The 16,904-nt window shown below is 37.7% G+C and overlaps 1 protein-coding gene across 9 annotated transcripts in view; it reads left to right on the plus strand.

Moving 5' to 3' along the window:
- Positions 1 to 16,904, plus strand: part of INPP4B (inositol polyphosphate-4-phosphatase type II B) — a 753,420-nt gene that overhangs the window by 690,985 nt on the left and 45,531 nt on the right. For all 9 annotated transcript variants that reach the window (XM_034661577.1, XM_034661575.1, XM_034661579.1 and 6 more), the window contains 2 exons: positions 11,846 to 11,958; positions 16,172 to 16,326. In XM_034661577.1, the coding sequence (XP_034517468.1) occupies positions 11,846 to 11,958; positions 16,172 to 16,326 (268 nt within the window). The remainder of the gene's footprint in view (positions 1 to 11,845; positions 11,959 to 16,171; positions 16,327 to 16,904) is intronic.

The raw sequence follows: 16,904 nt of genomic DNA on the forward strand, positions 1-16,904 counted from the left end.
CCATCTTAGTTTTTAATCAATTCTAGCTTTTTTTTGTTGCATTGGCAAAAAAAAAAAATTGAAGTCACCCTTGACTCCTCTTTTTCTCACACCCCACTTTCAGTCCATCAGAAAATTTCACTGGCTCAATTTCCCAAGAATGTGCCACCATTTCCCACCACCTGTCTTGCTATTGCTCTGTGCAAGCCCTTGTTACTCTCACCTTCAGATTATAGCAATAATGCCCACACTGTCTCTTTGTTTCCTCTCTCAGCCTCACTGAGTTTTTATCACTGCAGCCAAAGTGATCTTTTAAAAATGAAAATCATGTATTTTCTCAAACTCTTCCAATAGCCCTTATTTTTTTAGAAGACTAAAAACCTAAGTTCTTTTTTTTTTTTAAAGAATTTATTCATTTAACAGAGAGAGGGGCAGCGAGAGAGGGAACACAAGCAAGGGGGACTGGCAGAGGGAGAAGCAGGCTCCCCGCTGAGCAGGGAGCCAGATGCAGGGCTCGATCCCAGGACCCTGGGATCATGACGTGAGCCGAAGGCAGATGCTTAATGACTGAGCCACCCAGGTGCCCCACAAAACCTAAGTTCTTACAGTGGTCTCAAAGCCTCCCTGTAATCTGGCAACAAATCTGCCCTTTAACTCTCCTCTCCTACCTCTCACTCCCTCCTTTGCTCCACTGACCTCTTGCTGTTTCTTAGGGCTTTTCCTTGGCCATATCCTCTGCCTTAAATTCTTTCCCCTTATATGGATCCTTCACTCATCTCCTTTAAGTCTTGGCCCAAATGTCACTTTCATAGGGAGGCCTTTCTTGACTGCCCTCTTTAAAATTGCAGTCTCCCATGCCCTGGTCCCCTTCTCCATAACATCTACCATCATCTAGAATACAGTATGTCATTTACCTTGTTTGGCTCTATCTCCTCAGAATGTAAACTCGATGAAGACAAGTCTCCTGGTCTATATTTTGACTATACCCCAACTACTAAAAACATTATCTGGCCCAGTTTAACTCCAAAAATATTTGTTGAATGAACAAATTAATGAGATAATTGAGGTCATTTAGTTGAATGTTTTAAAGAATCGGAGAAGAATTGGGATCTTGGAAATAATCTAGACTATTCCAGGGGACACTCTTTCTGCTAATAATTGTTGGGCAATAAAAGGATTTTATAGTCAAGTGGTTTTGGAATTCACATTAGCACTTTGAAAGTTTTGAAAAGGCCTATAGCCTGGTCAGCAAACTTGTTATGTGAAGGACCGGAGAGTAAAGAATTCAGTATTTGAAGGTCAAACGATGTCTGTTAAAACTACTCAACTAGACACTGCCATTGTAGTGCAAATTAAGCCATAGACAAAATGTGAATTAATGTACATGGCTTAATTTTAATAAAATTTTATTGTATTTACAGACACAGAACTGACTGGGTTTATGCTGCAAGTCATAATTTGCCAGTTCTTTTCTACAGTGTCTAAAACAATTTAACTTTGTTGAAATAGCATTTTATTGCTATATATATATGAAATATATATATGAAATATATATATGAAATATATATATATCATATATATATATATATATATATGAAATACTCAGGAGCATCTTGCCAAATAAATGCTCCTCAGGGCAAATTTTAAGAAATACTGGTTTAGTCCAACCTTATTTGCTATGAGGGGCTTGGGATCCAAGATAGATTTTATTAAGTTCACAATCCTCATGAGTGGGAGAACAGGGACTAAGTTGCATATTTTAAGTATTCTTTGCACTTTTATATTGCTGTTCTCCCATTGCTGTAGATCCAAGGGCTTCTGATCTTCTTAATTTAAAATTGCAGATTTTAAAACATTTGAATATTTATAGCAGCACCTTTATTTTCTGTTTATAATTTATACATGCTAGTAATTACACATTTATTTTCAACTCATCCCAGAAGAAACTCTGATGTACTTACCTCTTCAAGTTTTTAATGCTCTCTGATGTTTATAAAGATTAAGAGAATTTTTTTTCCTGATATATCTCTAGAAGCACTCCTGTGACTTTTTGAAAAGAAAAGGGATGCAAAACAGTATTCAGTTTAATTTTTTATGCGCAGTTAAAACCACAGACATAGACTTCTAGTGTCCAATAACTTGTACACTAGATTGAAGCAACAAATACGAACAATACCACAAATAACAGAGATAGACACACATACTCACATATGCCCCTACGAGTCGCCACCTCCCTCAGCATTGATTTCAGCATCTTCTATGTTACTCCAGATTCCTCATATCAATTTTTTTTTTGGTTAGCCTTATATCTTATTCTATTTTGTATAAGAAAAGTCCAAGATTATTTTTTTAGTCACCTTTACATTTTTGTGCATTCTTTCCTTCTCACAGGGCCTCTCCTGTCTGTAGACAAAGTAGACTAGGTCTTACATGATAGATTGTACTGCTCATTGAACGAAGATTGGCTAGACTCCCAGTGAACCAGCCTAGTAAGTCTGCATAAAATGGCATGAAATCAAAAGATATGAATTCAATTGAAAACTCACTTAAGTGAATCACTTGATGTTTTGAATGTCTCCATTTCATTATCGACTAAATGAGAATAATTAATATGTATATGCCAGTACTTCAAAGTACATTCTACCATTATCTCACCAGAGAAAGGAAGTTAATTTTTCCAATGTCAGTTTCTGTACTGAGATGATGTCACATTGCACTTACAAATGTTAGAGTGATGGATAAGATCATGACAGTGTGCACTTTGAGTTTCTCAAGAGACTTACATTTCTCCTGTGTACAAACAAGTCAACTCATTCATCCAGTTAAAATTGATTGTAAAGTTCTTCCTATAGTTTGAACCAACCTGCCTCTTTTGTCAATTCAATATACTCTTTTCTTCTATCTCATCTGTATTCCTTCAAATAGCTATCTACACTAACTTTAATGAATTGTTTTCATATAATCATTGCTTATCTGATAATCTTTTTATTCTTATTTTATTTATTTATTTATTTATTTATTATTTTTAAGATTTCATTTATTTGACAGAGAGAGAGACAGCCAGCGAGAGAGGGAACACAGGCAGGGGGAGTGGGAGAGGAAGAAGCAGGCTCCCAGCGGAGGAGCGGGGCTCGATCCCAGGACTCCAGGATCACACCCTGAGCCCACGGCAGACGCTTAATGACTGAGCCACCCAGGCGCCCCTGATTATCTTTTTAAAAGCATATATTTCTTTGTGAAATACTCTGATAGGGATGAAATCCTGAAATCATCACCATTAGGATGAGTTCATTGGCCCCACAGTGAGGAGTAAGGTAGATATTAAAAATCTTAGGACTCACCTTCCCTTTTGGAAATATCACTTAAATTAATCCTATGACTCCAGTTACATCCCATGAAGAGCCTAACAATTAAATAAAAATTTGTTCCAACTTTTAATTAAATATCAAAGAGGAGACAACTAGCAACTTGTGATTTTACTTTTTAAATCATTTTTTCCAACTCTCCGATTCACTCTATTGAGCATACCACTCTCTCAGACATTCACTACTTACTATTCTGCTTTTCTCAACCATAAGTGCAAGGTCTTTTGTTTCATTCTGGTTTACCTTTTCTCCCACCTTTATTTCTTCATGCTTCCACTTCTGCAAAGCAAAACTCCAGATAAAGCAGAACTCATCTTTGAAGTCCGGTAAGCGAGTGAAGCTCAAGGCTCACAGATAAAATTATCTGTATCAGGTGGGTCAGAAAAGAGAAGTCTTGCAACATGGGTAGATTAATATATTTTGTTGCTATCAATAAATATATGAGAATCCCAAGTTATAAAACTAGAGCTCACTTCAAGTCAAAAAAAAAAAAAAGCTATATGAATGGAATAAAATGTAGACCTTGTATTCTTATTACCTCTTTCCTTTTCATTTTGGAGCCTCCTAAAACAGCTTTATTTCTGTAATCTCCTTCCTCTACTTTACCTCATCTATACCTTTCTTAATACCTCAAGAGTTCTTTATTTTATTCTATACAATATGAAATATTCAAGATCTCAATCTTCTTTGCCTCCAGGAGCCTAAAGAAGTCATGCCGAGACCTTGGCTATTGGGAAAAAGCCCTGTCTTCTCAACTGTCCCTCCGCTTTGTTTAGCTATCATTCTGGCAATTTGGGAGTCAGTTCCTTCCATGTTATCAGAAAGTGGGGGAGCATGGAAGTGCTGAATTATTCTTTTTTGGAGATGGCCTTGTTACACACCTGTGTCTCTGTGCTGCCATTTGGCCTTGGCATATTTCACTGGCAGCCTGGCTCAGGGAGGTGGGGCACTGGAATTACCTCAAAAGCTGCTTCCCTTTCTGTCCTAAGCTTTGAGAAATCTGTTCTTGCTTTGGTTTTCAGACTTTTTGTGTGTAATGTGTGCTGTCAATGACTTTTCTTGCTTTTGTTCTTGTCAGAGTAAAATACAGGGACTTGGAAGTTACCTGGGGAAAAAGAAAAGGCGGCCATTCACCTGCCTTCAGTGCTAAGAACCTAGGCTGCTTACTTGAGCACAGGCAGAGTATTTCAACCAGTGCAACTGGGCTCACAAGAACAGTGAGCTGGGGGTGGGGCGGGGGGGTGGTGGCCGCACTGGAGTAGCTCAGTCAGTTAAGCTTCCAACTCTTGATTTCAGCTCAGGTCATGATCTCAGGGTCATGAGATCAAGCCCCATATCAGGCTCCACACTGAGCTTGGAGTATGCTTAAGATTCTCTCTCTACCCCCCCCCACACACACACATTCTCTCTCTCTTAAAAAAAAAAAAAAGACTGAGCTGGGGAAACTGTGTCAAGCCCCTTTTCATATACACGTTTTCTACTCTCTGTATATAAAACTATCTCAGGTATCTGAGGAATGGAGGTTTTTGAGAGCCATCTACCTACATACCATCCCCCAACTCTTTGATATGACTTGAAACGGTTTGGAGATTCAGAAATCAATCGTGACTGTTTTCTTTAAAAAAAAGGAAGTAGGAAAAAAATATTAATATGTTATATTTCTACTCTCCTCCCTGCACAGCAAGTCCCATGGCCTTCAGTATAAAATAGTGAGTAAGGAAATTCCTAAAGAATTTTTAACACATTGCTTTTAATATGTCTTAACAATTACTTTTAAAGTTTGTCTTTTCATTTGCTATGGGTGATGCAACCTTGAAATTCATTTAAAAGGAAACAATGAAAGTGTATAGGTCAAAAATATTATTCAGCTCTGTTCAGGTGGGGAGTTTGATATTTGATTTCTTATATTGCCTTTTTCGTAAATTGTTAAGTTAGAAATACAATTTAAATAAAACCAGTTTCACTGGGGCTTTTTTCCATATTTTTCAAGATTTTACAGCATCTGAAAGAACACAATTTCCAATTTTAAGACATCTCAGTGGCTTTCACCTAATTGCATTTGTTTGCTTGCTAGTACATTTAACTATAATTATTTCAGAATTAATTATAGAGATTTGATATCACAGAATATAGTCCAAGGTGGACTGTGAAAGTATTGCTCTTTATGTGTTCACTTTTCATACTTAGGGGTACAGGCTCTTCTAAGTTGTTTCTTTCTCTTTCTTTTCTTTCTTTCTTTCTTTCTTTCTTTCTTTCTTTCTTTCTTTCTTTTTTTTTTTTGTAGTTGTTCTGATTATTTATTACTAGGTAACAAATTATCCCAAATTTACTGACATAAAATCAGAATCATCTTATTTGTGCTCACAGATTCTGTGGGTTAGGTGTTCAGACAGAACATGTAGGGATGGTTTATATCCACTCCATGATACCTGGGACCTCCACTGGAAAGAACATTGGTGGGAAGGGGGAGGGAGTCACTTACATGTCTAGAAACTGGAGTCCTCTGCAAGCTTCAATGCTCATGTTCTGGCACCTGGGCCATGCTGACTCAACGGCTGGACTTGGCTGAAACCACTGAGTGGAGTACCTAAACGGGAGCCTCCATGTGGTTGGGCTTCTCCCAGCATAGAGCCTGCGTTCTTATAGGGAACATCTCAAAAAAGGAAATACAGACAGCAAAGTTCCAAGAGAATCAGATAAGAGCTACAGTCATTTATGATCTGACCTCAAAAGTAATGTAACATCACTTCTGCCACACTCTGTAAATCCAGTCACAAGCCCACCCACATTCCAGGGGAAAGCACATAGGCTCCATCTCTGCCATAGAGGGATGTCAAAGATTGTGGAGTCATGTCTTAAAACCATCACAATAGAAGTGATTGATGCGCTGCCTTCCAGAGACATTCTTACTTGCCTTTTTCTCACCTCTAAAGCAACAGTACACATTTGCAAGATGGCTGGCCAATGTTAAAAATGCCTATATAACCATGGGTTTTACCGCAGCATGTTTTTTTATTGCAAGTGACAGAAACCCTGACTCAAACTGACTTGAACAAGAAAATTTATTAACAAAATGGAAAATTCCAATGGTAAGGCAGATGACCCTTCAAGGGAAGGTTGTTTCACTGGCTTAGCAGTAGTGAAAAGACACTTTCCAGCCCTACTTCATCATTCAGCCACTCTTAGTGTTGACTTTATCCTACATCTGGTCATCTCATGACTAAAGGATGGCCGGCATGAGCATTTATCCCCATGCTCAACTGCCTGATCAACCAAAGAGATAAAGAGGACTTATCTTCCCTGTTCTACGTTTGAGTACTGAGTTTCACTCAGCTGGGGCAGGACAGGTCACTTGCATAACCCTGAAATAATTGCCCAGGTCACAGTCAAGTTCTGATAGCTTAGTTTCAGATGTCCATCCCTGAAGCAGCCCTGACTTCAAGGGGGGATGGGATTACATTAGTTGACTTCAGAGTGAGGGTATGATTGATCTCATGTAAATTTTGTGCCCACTGTGAAGTGGAAAATGGGTGAAATAGGTGCTGGGAATTCAGCTTTAATTTCAGTATTATCTTGGCACACTCTCTGGCAACATGAAGTCATATGACAGTGAGGTGATGAAGCTATTGCCTTGACCTCATTAACATCACTGATCAATTGGCTAAGGGTTGGCAGTCCTATTCCTATTCTCTTGTCAGCACCCCACCTTTGATTCAGGTCAATGTCATATTAAAGAAACCCCATTTGACAGAACAAGGAGAAATTTGATATAAAAACTGACTGAATTTGGCTATTCTGTGCCATTGAGGAGTGATAAGAAACCAGTCACAGGGTTTGTGAAGGTTGGTGATTCTGATCTTTGTATGCACCTTACTTTGGATAAATTCTGACTTTTGCCTGAGAAAGTAAGCTTCCTATCTGAGACTGTGACTGCTTTCCTGAGAGGTGCGAATGTCTTCCTCTGTTTTCCACAGTTGACACAGAATTTAACAATGTAAGCACTTCTGCCAAGACTTTTATTAATTGTTTTCCACTTCAAGTCGATGAAGCATGGCAGGGTTATTGTCCTCATTTTTCAGTTGAGAAAATAGGGACAGAGGGTTAAGCAACTCACCTAAGACCACATGTCAAAGCAGGGACAGAGTTGGCATTGGAAATTACTTTCCGGGAATCTTGGCTCTGTGCTTCCTTCAAACAAAAAAAGAACAGATCATAAGATAATAAACCCTAGGGAACCCATTGTTCAGCCTAGAAATTTTGTGAGGAAAAATGCAGATAGAATGAAAGCCTACTCTGCACACCTTTCAGTTCCAATCCCTTACTTATACTTCCCTGAGAAAATCAATATCCTGAATTTGGTGTTTTACATTATCATACACATTTTTACCCGACATGTATTAGCCATAAAATATCTGATAGTTTTGCATATTTAACTTTATATTATTACTGTTATTTTGCATGAGTCCTAAAATTTTTACTGTTTTGCTCAGCATAGTTTTTACTCTATATTTGTGCCCATATATATTTATATATAATATAGCATGCTTATTGATTTTCTCTGTTATATTTCATAATTATATATCAGTTTATCCATTCTCTGTATGAACACTTAGATGGGTTTTTTGCTGTTGTTTAATATTATAAACATTAGTGCAATGAACATTCTTGTACCTTTCACCTGATTACTTTCTTGAACCCCATTTGCAAAAAGAATACTCGTACTGAGGTGGGTATGGAGATTCAATTACCCTGTCAGAATTCTGTGCAAGTAATGCAAGAGGGAGTAGCAAAAACAAGACTTATGGGCTATATTTACATTTGAAGAGATACATTCTAAGTCTAAAAACCAATCCATATTCCCCGTTTACCAGGATTCTCAGTGGATTTATCAGGATCTGTCATTGTATCTTGAAATCTCACTAATCCACAAACTAGTCATTACTAGTCCAGAATGAGACCAGATTTCTGTGACCTGTAGGATTTTTGTCAGCAACCAAAGTATTGAATTGGTGGAGATGTGCTCTGAATAAAAGCAAGTTTTACCATTACAGAAATAGAAATAGTAGCCTGAAAATTTTAAGAACATCAAAATAATTTCCTTCTCAAAAGCATGCGCTGGGAAGAAGGGGTGAAATTTCTATGGGATATCATGTCTGTCCATCCTAGAGTGCTATCTTTATGGGGTAGAAATAGGCCAAAAATGACCATTTATTTGACTTCTGTTTCGGATCTTATAGTCTGTTTTAAATGACTGATTAAAAAATCTTCATGTCAACAATGAAGCTAAATTATTTTGGAAAATCATTCTACTTTATTCAGGATTCTCAGAATTCTGAAGAAGCCAGTTCATAGGGTTAATACTGGAACTGCCTTTTCGTGCCACCAGCTAATTGCGAAGACACTAGCACAGATTTGGGGAAAATTGCTGGTGTAGGAATTGGGAGAGTGGCTGTTTTTACTTCCTCTGACTATGGACCTTGGGAAAGTCACCAAAGCATCTTGGACATGGGGTTGCTCTAACTCAGTAATTGGCAAATGTTTTATGTTGACTCCAGGTTGTTGCATCAATTTTGAGGGTTAGGACAATAATAATAAAAATCATCATCATCATCACATGGAATAGAACAGAATATATTCAGGGAACAGTGTATGCGATTAGGGTAAACATTATTTCATAAAACTCTTGTTACAGAGGGTGTGTGTGTTTGTGTGTATATGCGTAATGCTGTGGGTAAAATTCTTATTCTGTATTCCTTTCAAAAACATTCGAAAGCCATTTATACCAGGTGATTTCAGAAAGGATCTCAGGGACCTCTCAGATATGGTTATATCCTTATTTAAAATTCCCTAGTTGCTCCCATTTTTTTTTTTAGGATGAAGCCCAGATTTCCCAGCATAGCAGAAAAGGCCCTTCATAATTCCTGCCTCTGAGACCAGGGCCTGCGAGGACATAGTGAGCCATGGGCTCCCTGCTTGGACAGGACTACTTCTGTCTCCACGCATTTGCTGACATTTTTCCCTGGGCCTCAAATGCTTTCATAGCCACGAAGCATTATCTTTGCTAGAAACCCTTCCATACCCAACTATCCTTTATGGAATTGCACACTCCTTCCCTTGGGTCTCTATTATTTTTACTGACTTAATGCCGTAGCCCACAATATACTTTACTACAGTTAATGGTGGTTTAAAAATCTATCTTCCCCTACTGAACTGTGAAGACTTTGAGGTCAGCTCTTTGTATCCTAAGAATTTGGGTTCTTTCCTTTCCTTATGCATATACTGTGTTCTCCCTTTTTCTCAAAATAAGTTTATTCTTTAAAAACAGCCCACATTTATTTTAAATGTCTCAAATGATATGAAAAGGCAGTTGAAAAATCACTCTAAATCCTACAGCATAACAATGACTGATGTCTCTCTCTGCCTACATGCCTGTATAGAGAGACGTAAGCACCCCCCCACACACACACACGCACACACGTGCATGCACACACATACCCCCCCACACACATACAATGTTATACAAATCATTCATTCATTGATCTGACCAATTTTTACTTTCAACAATGTCAAGGACACTTTCCCTGTTAATGGTATACCCATACATAATTTTAAATGGCTGCTTATAATTTTAATTTATTAAAGGCAGTGATGGTAGACCAGACTTTTTGTTCCTTTTATGCTGTAAGTATGAATTAAAAAGTGGCATTATTGTCCTTACTTTCTTTGATTAGCTGTGGAGTCTTGAGCTGGTATTGTAACTCTCTTCAAGGCCTTCCCTTATGCCTTCTTCCCTTTATCTTTGGGCTCTGTCTTATTAAAATTTCTGTATATCAGAGAGTCTCCTATCTAGCCATGTGATATTTTTGGTCAAACCTTGTCTTTCTTAGAGAATCATCTGTAGTTACATAGCAAAGGTTTGACCTCTGATGGTTTTTTCCATTTAGAAACTAATACAGTGGAATCATGCATGTATTTTATATGAATATTTTTAATCTCCTTGCCCTAACATAGGGATACATCTTGATTGTACCTGACCTTCCCCTGTTCTGTGGTCATGAAATTCAAGATGATATATAACTGTTCTCAATGGATATTTTTATTTTACCAACCACTTTCACTCTTTGGCAGATATAAATTGCTAGTATAGTTTATTAGGATACTTCCTCACTCTCTGGAGCTAAAGTCAAGAACTACTCAGATGTATTATTTTAATAAAACGAAACATCTGGTACAGTTTTGGAAAGTACAAAGTCATACTATGATTATAGCTTATTTGTGTTGTGTGTGTGTGTGAGTTTGTATGTGTGTGAGTTTGTGTGTGAGTGTGTGTGTGTGTTTGTGAGAGAGAAAGAGAACTGATTCAGGAATATATCAATTTTGCTTCACTATTACTGGAGAGCCTACATACAGTCCATATTATTCTTATGGATTTTCTCCTATGTTCAGCCTCAATTAAAACTCTTAGGAATTCTTCACCCTTCAGGTTGTGGATTCAACATTAGAGCACATTTTCATACTGTACAGCATTAATCCAACAACTTTCTTAGAAAGCCTTTTTGTTTCCATCTCTGTATTCTGATATTGACCCCATCTCACCAAGTGTCAGGGACATTTGTGTCATAATGTGCATTGCCTTAGGTTTTAATATAAAATGTGTGCCATTTATTACCTATGCTTTAGTCATTAGTATGTAGAGATCTGAGCAATCAGTCATTTCCTGCTCCCTATCTAATTATCCCATATAATTAACTGTCACCTCTCATGTTTTCCCTCTTTCCATGTTGTACCTGTGCTCCTTACTAGCATTTGTTCCCAACCAGGATAGATTTTGCCATCAAGGAATATCTGGCAATGTCTGGAGACATTTTTGATTGCCACAGGAAGGGTACCACTGGTTTCTAAATGGTAGAGGTCCCTGATGCTGGTTAACATCCTACAATGCAGAATATAGGTCCATTCCCCGCAGCAAAACGTTATCCGAGCCAAAATGCCCATGGTGCTAAGGTTAAGGAATCTTTCCGTAGAAACTGACTGCCTGTGTTTTATCTGAACCTTCAGATTTCTCCCACTCCTGAGGCTTTCAGTTTAACATATCCTCTTGATTGAGACTAGCTACTTAGTAGCAGAAAGTGGTTATAGTAAGATATAAAATTACATCTCATGTCTCATTATGTCATGCTTTGGTGGAAAGGAGGGAGCAGCCAGCATCAAGAATGTTTCCCTTGTTAGTATAATAATAGTATATGAAAACTGACATTACCACAACAGCATAGAATAGGTATTGGAGAAGACTGAGGCATATTTCTAAGTAAAGAATAAAGCTAGAGAGATTAATAACTATGATTATCCTTAGATTAATAAATATGATTATCCTCAGACACTCTGTGCTCCAAATGTTAGTTGTTGTTATGGAAATTCTATTTATACATATATTGAGCAAATCTCCATAGGCAGCTTAACACTAACATGATCTCCCTTTCTTTCTCCTTTTTTTCCCCCAGACATTTCACATTTTCAAGAACAAAATGATTTAAAAGGATTACTAGAAAATCTCCATCAAAGTATCCAAGCCAAAAAAAGAAAGAATGTAGAAATCATGTGGCTGGCTGCAACGGTAAGCGCTCTCCAGCCAGATCTTTGTTCCTGTGACCATCATGACCGGCAAACATCATTGAGTAGCTGCTGTGTAGGGTCCCACCTCTGCACTTTGGGTTACCAGATGTCACTGTCCGTTATCCAGGGATTTAGGCATTTTCAATGCTGTTGGTAGTTCTATCAATACACTAGAACACAAGATGGAAGAAGATGCACTCAACGAGAGAGAGTTTTACCTGTTAGATTTCTTGTAGATCCTGGATATTGTTTGACACTTTGAAGCTAAAATGAAGTGTCTGTGATTTTCTTAATATTACATGTTGTAATGTCAGTCGCCCATATCAATCAGGATTTTGAAGTGCTACTCTAGAAACATATGGTTGCAACAGAATTTGGTTATCAGATCTCTGACTCACAGCCTCAGTAAGGCTCCTGGACATCTTGTTCAGTTAATGAGCTTGCAAATGAATTTGTTAATTTAGATATTAGCATTGAATTTATTACTGGTGGTTTGCTCTTGGGGTAATGAGGTATATTTTCCATGGTTCTTTCTCATTTAATGACACCCTCAGAGCAGAAGTTCTGCCTTTTTTCCCACCCCCAGTTTCTACCAGAGTGAGGGAGAAAATAATGTCTATTATTTTTTAAACTCTTGTCTGGCCACCATTCAGGCACAGCTCACATGAACTTACGAATTTTGTTAAGCATTCGGACCCAATCCTTTCCTAATGAGAGGACCTTTTTATCAGAAAAGGCACACATTGGAGATCTTTATGATGAGTGCCATATTTGTAGTTCCCGGACAGTGTGGCTTGTGTAATTTGGAGTTCAGTTACCAGATCTCCTAACATAACTCTGTTCATTCTGTATCAATAGCATTTAAAGCAAAGCCTTGTCCCTACTGCCAGTGTTCAATTATAATCCAATATTACTTACTCTCTTCTGGGATAAAGGAATGGATAATTTACCATGAGTCTATATAAAATAATTTACCAAGAGCAAGGCAGAGGAACGGCGCTTTAGCTTCCCTTCGTGCCCTCTTGGAGCCCCAGGGAAGAACATCAAAGGTAACAATATGAAGCGTTGCTTTCGGGAAGCTCATTTACACTGGTCCCATCTAGCACCATACTGCATTACAGGAGGGTTGTTTTTAATAGTTTTTTCCCCAGTGTGCCTGCTCTTTATATCTTCAAAGACTGCTGTGGTTGTTAATTCTCACAAAAAAATTTCGCAAAGGTAGGTCATGAGCTATTTTTGCTGTTTTACTAATAATGGGATAAGAGGAAGGTAATTTGATCCTTTACCAAGGCTCTCTGACAACTTAGGAGCATACACATATCATGAAGTTATGTCAATTGATAAATGAAGGATGTACATGCGCAAACATGTCCTTATTAGAACTTTAGTTACTTTCTCGCTATTTCCAATATAAGTGACTAGAGAAATATGATAGCACAATTTCACTATAAAATCTTTTTCATCTGGAAGACTCTAATCTTTTCAAATAAAGAGTATTTCAAAATTTTTAATATAAAACAACCAAGACTTAGCTGTATTCATAATAATGAAATATAGGCCTCAAGGGCCACTTACGGGATAATGATTTTTTTAAAGATTTTATTTATTTATTTGATAGGGAGAGAGTGAAAGAGTACAAGCAGGGGGAGCGGCAGAGGGAGAGACTAAGGACTACATATACTTGTAGTTTTACCATTTGAATATATAAAAAGGTTTTCCCATAAATCTCATTAATTCCTGAAAATTCTCTTTTGAAACTTAAACACTGGCCAAATACAGCTTTCTCACAACTTAACTGTCGAATGGATGATTGACTGCCTTGATAAATACACGGCACCGATAATGTGCAAAGTTAGCATTATGTAGGGATACTGACTTTATTATTACAGCATTTCTGTTGCTGATACCTCAGTTTCAGTATCCTCTTTGTAAATCAAGGACTTGGATAATACTTTTAAAATGAAGAAATATAGTAATTCCCTTTGACATTTTCCAAAAAGCTTTTATTTGTCTCTATTTCATTGTCCTCTCTTTTGAAAATCTATTAATTATATATTACGATGTTAATATTTTACATTCTCATTGAAAAAATATAAAATTATTTGGTTTTGTCTTGATTGAATTTTTAAAAATAAAAAATGAGAATTTATAGAGGCCACATGCCAATCAAGTGTTAAATTAAGTTTTTATATATATATTTTTATAAGTTAAATTAACCAGTTAAATTAAGTTCATATGGTTCAAAAGAGCTGTAGAAATAAGGAAACCAAGACCCAGGCTGTCCACTCTGATTGAATTGCCCCTGCCTCCTCCTGGTGTTAAATTTAGAACACTGAATATCCTTAGTAGGATAGTTGCATATACTAGAGACAACACATTTTAAAGAATATTCATTCTTTTTAAAAGTCATTATCTTGGGGCACCTGGGTGGCTCAGTCAATTAAGCATCTGCCTTCGGCTCAGGTCATGATCCCAGGGTCCTGGGATCGAGCCCCATGTAGGGCTCCCTCCTCATCCAGGAGTCTGCTTCTCTCTCTCCCTCTGCCGCTCCCCCTGCTTGTACTCTTTCACTCTCTCCCTATCAAATAAATAAATAAAATCTTTAAAAAAATCATTATCCCGTAAGTGGCCCTTGAGGCCTATATTTCATTATTATGAATACAGCTAAGTCTTGGTTGTTTTATATTAAAAATTTTGAAATACTCTTTATTTGAAAAGATTAGAGTCTTCCAGATGAAAAAGATTTTATAGTGAAATTGTGCTATCATATTTCTCTAGTCACTTATATTGGAAATAGCGAGAAAGTAACTAAAGTTCTAATAAGGACTTGTAAGTCTTAGTGTTAAGTATCAGAATCACAATTAAAACATGGTAAAAACCCTTGATAGACTGTGTTAGTATAACTTTTCCTCAAAGCAGATTAACTGTTAAGGCCTCCTTGATGGCAGGTAATAAAGCAAAACTGTATTCTATCACATTAGATTTATTTTAAGTGCAGGCTATTTAACACTGTTGATACCAATGTAGTGTTGGTGTCTCATTTCAGAGCCCTGCCGTGGGCCAGGGAAGAGAAAGGAATGGGATGATTCACCTGCTAACCATAGGGCAGTGAGATAAGACATAATTGTGGTTCAGAGATTTTTCTCTTGAATTACATTGGGACAACAAAAAGAAAGAATTTGCGAAAAGAAACAGAATAGGACAGAAGCTAAAGGCTTGGTCCTTGGCCACCTGGCTCTGCTCAGTTGTGTGCAAGTTACTTAACCTAGCTAAACCTCAATTTCCTCATCTGTAAAATAAGAATGATTACATCTTCCTCCAGGATTCATATGCAGGTATTAAAAGAGCAAATCTAGGGCCACCTGGGTGGCTCAGTCGGTTGAGCATCCAACTCTTGATTTCGGCTCAGGTCATGATCTCAGGGGTGTGGGATCAAGCCCCGTGTCAGGCTCCACGCTTAGCTCAGAATCTGCTCAGGACTGTCTCTCTCCCTGTCCCTCTGCCCCTCCCCCTACTCACACACGAGTGTGTGCGCGCGTGCATGCTCTCTCAATAAATAAATAAATAAATAAATAAAATCTTTAAAAAATAAACAAAAGAGCAAATCTATGTGAAATTTATTAGCATTATACGTGGTACAGTAGATATGCATGTAACAGTGACCGTTCGGTGTCCTTATTCTTATTAGTTGCTTCGATGAGTGGCTGGTGGTTCACTTATCTGCTGCACTGGCACCATGTGGATGTTTGAAATCTCATAACCTAAAACCAAAAGTAGCAAAGGTTTCTTAACTGTAAAGTAAGAAGATGTTAGCTGTTTAGGATTCAAATCAAGTATCTGATCCAGGAGATACAGTTTTATTTTTTCCTTGTGATGAAGGTGTTCAGCCTCAGCTGTGATTACTCCTGTCATCCACCACAGCTCAGGCCCCTGGCTCAGGCCCCTGCTGCCGCTGTTGGTATTTACCATCTCACAGGGCTGCAGCAGCCCCACACCTCACACATCACATACAAAGAGCTAAACAAATCCAGTCTGTTCCACTAGCTTTTGAAATGAAAAGGTAATGTTTTTCATTTGCTAGGGCAGATTGAACCAATTGACTATCATAAAATAACATAAATTTGGTGTGTTTAGATAAGAAGTGTTTAGACGAGTCCGACACTTCGGAGTCATGTACAGATGAGCAATAAACTGTTCGTATGTCTGTGTTGCAGATCTGTCGCAAACTAAATGGTATTCGTTTCACCTGTTGCAAAAGTGCCAAGGACAGGACGTCCATGTCAGTGACTCTTGAACAGTGCTCAATCTTGAGAGACGAGCACCAGCTACACAAGGACTTCTTTATCCGAGCCCTGGATTGTATGAGAAGGTAGCCCACATATCTTCAATTTTCTTTCTTTTAAGGTCATTTTAAAGTTTTGGGTCTTTTGTTTTCCAAATACGTATTTTACTCGTAGGCTAAATATTTAGTGACTTCACTGCATTTCCATGGCTCATAGATCATGGCATGAAAGATAAAATAATGTTAAGCATTCCCCCTACTCGTTTTAAGCAATAAAAGAGAACGTGGCTGGATTTTGATAATAGCTTATTAACTCATTTAGATCCAAGTTTAATTTTTTTTAATGTTTTTTTATTATATTATGCTAGTCACCATACAGTACATCCCTGGTTTCTGATGTAAAGTTCGATGATTCATTAGTTGCGTATAACACCCAGTGCACCATGCAATACGTGCCCTCCTTACTACCCATGACCAGTCTATCCCATTCCCCCATTTTAAAGGGCTCTGTTTCTTTCATGTATCACACTTGAAGAACAATTTCTTTACATATTAGTAATTATGAATATGCACAAAATAAAACTCAGTTGTGTTATCCAAAGAAAAATCTCTCCTAACTGCAACTAACAGGTGATCTTCCCAATGTCTTGTAGAGTCTTGGGGTC

This window comes from Ailuropoda melanoleuca, chromosome 5 (assembly GCF_002007445.2).
Source record: "Ailuropoda melanoleuca isolate Jingjing chromosome 5, ASM200744v2, whole genome shotgun sequence".
Taxonomy (NCBI): Eukaryota; Metazoa; Chordata; class Mammalia; order Carnivora; family Ursidae; genus Ailuropoda; species Ailuropoda melanoleuca.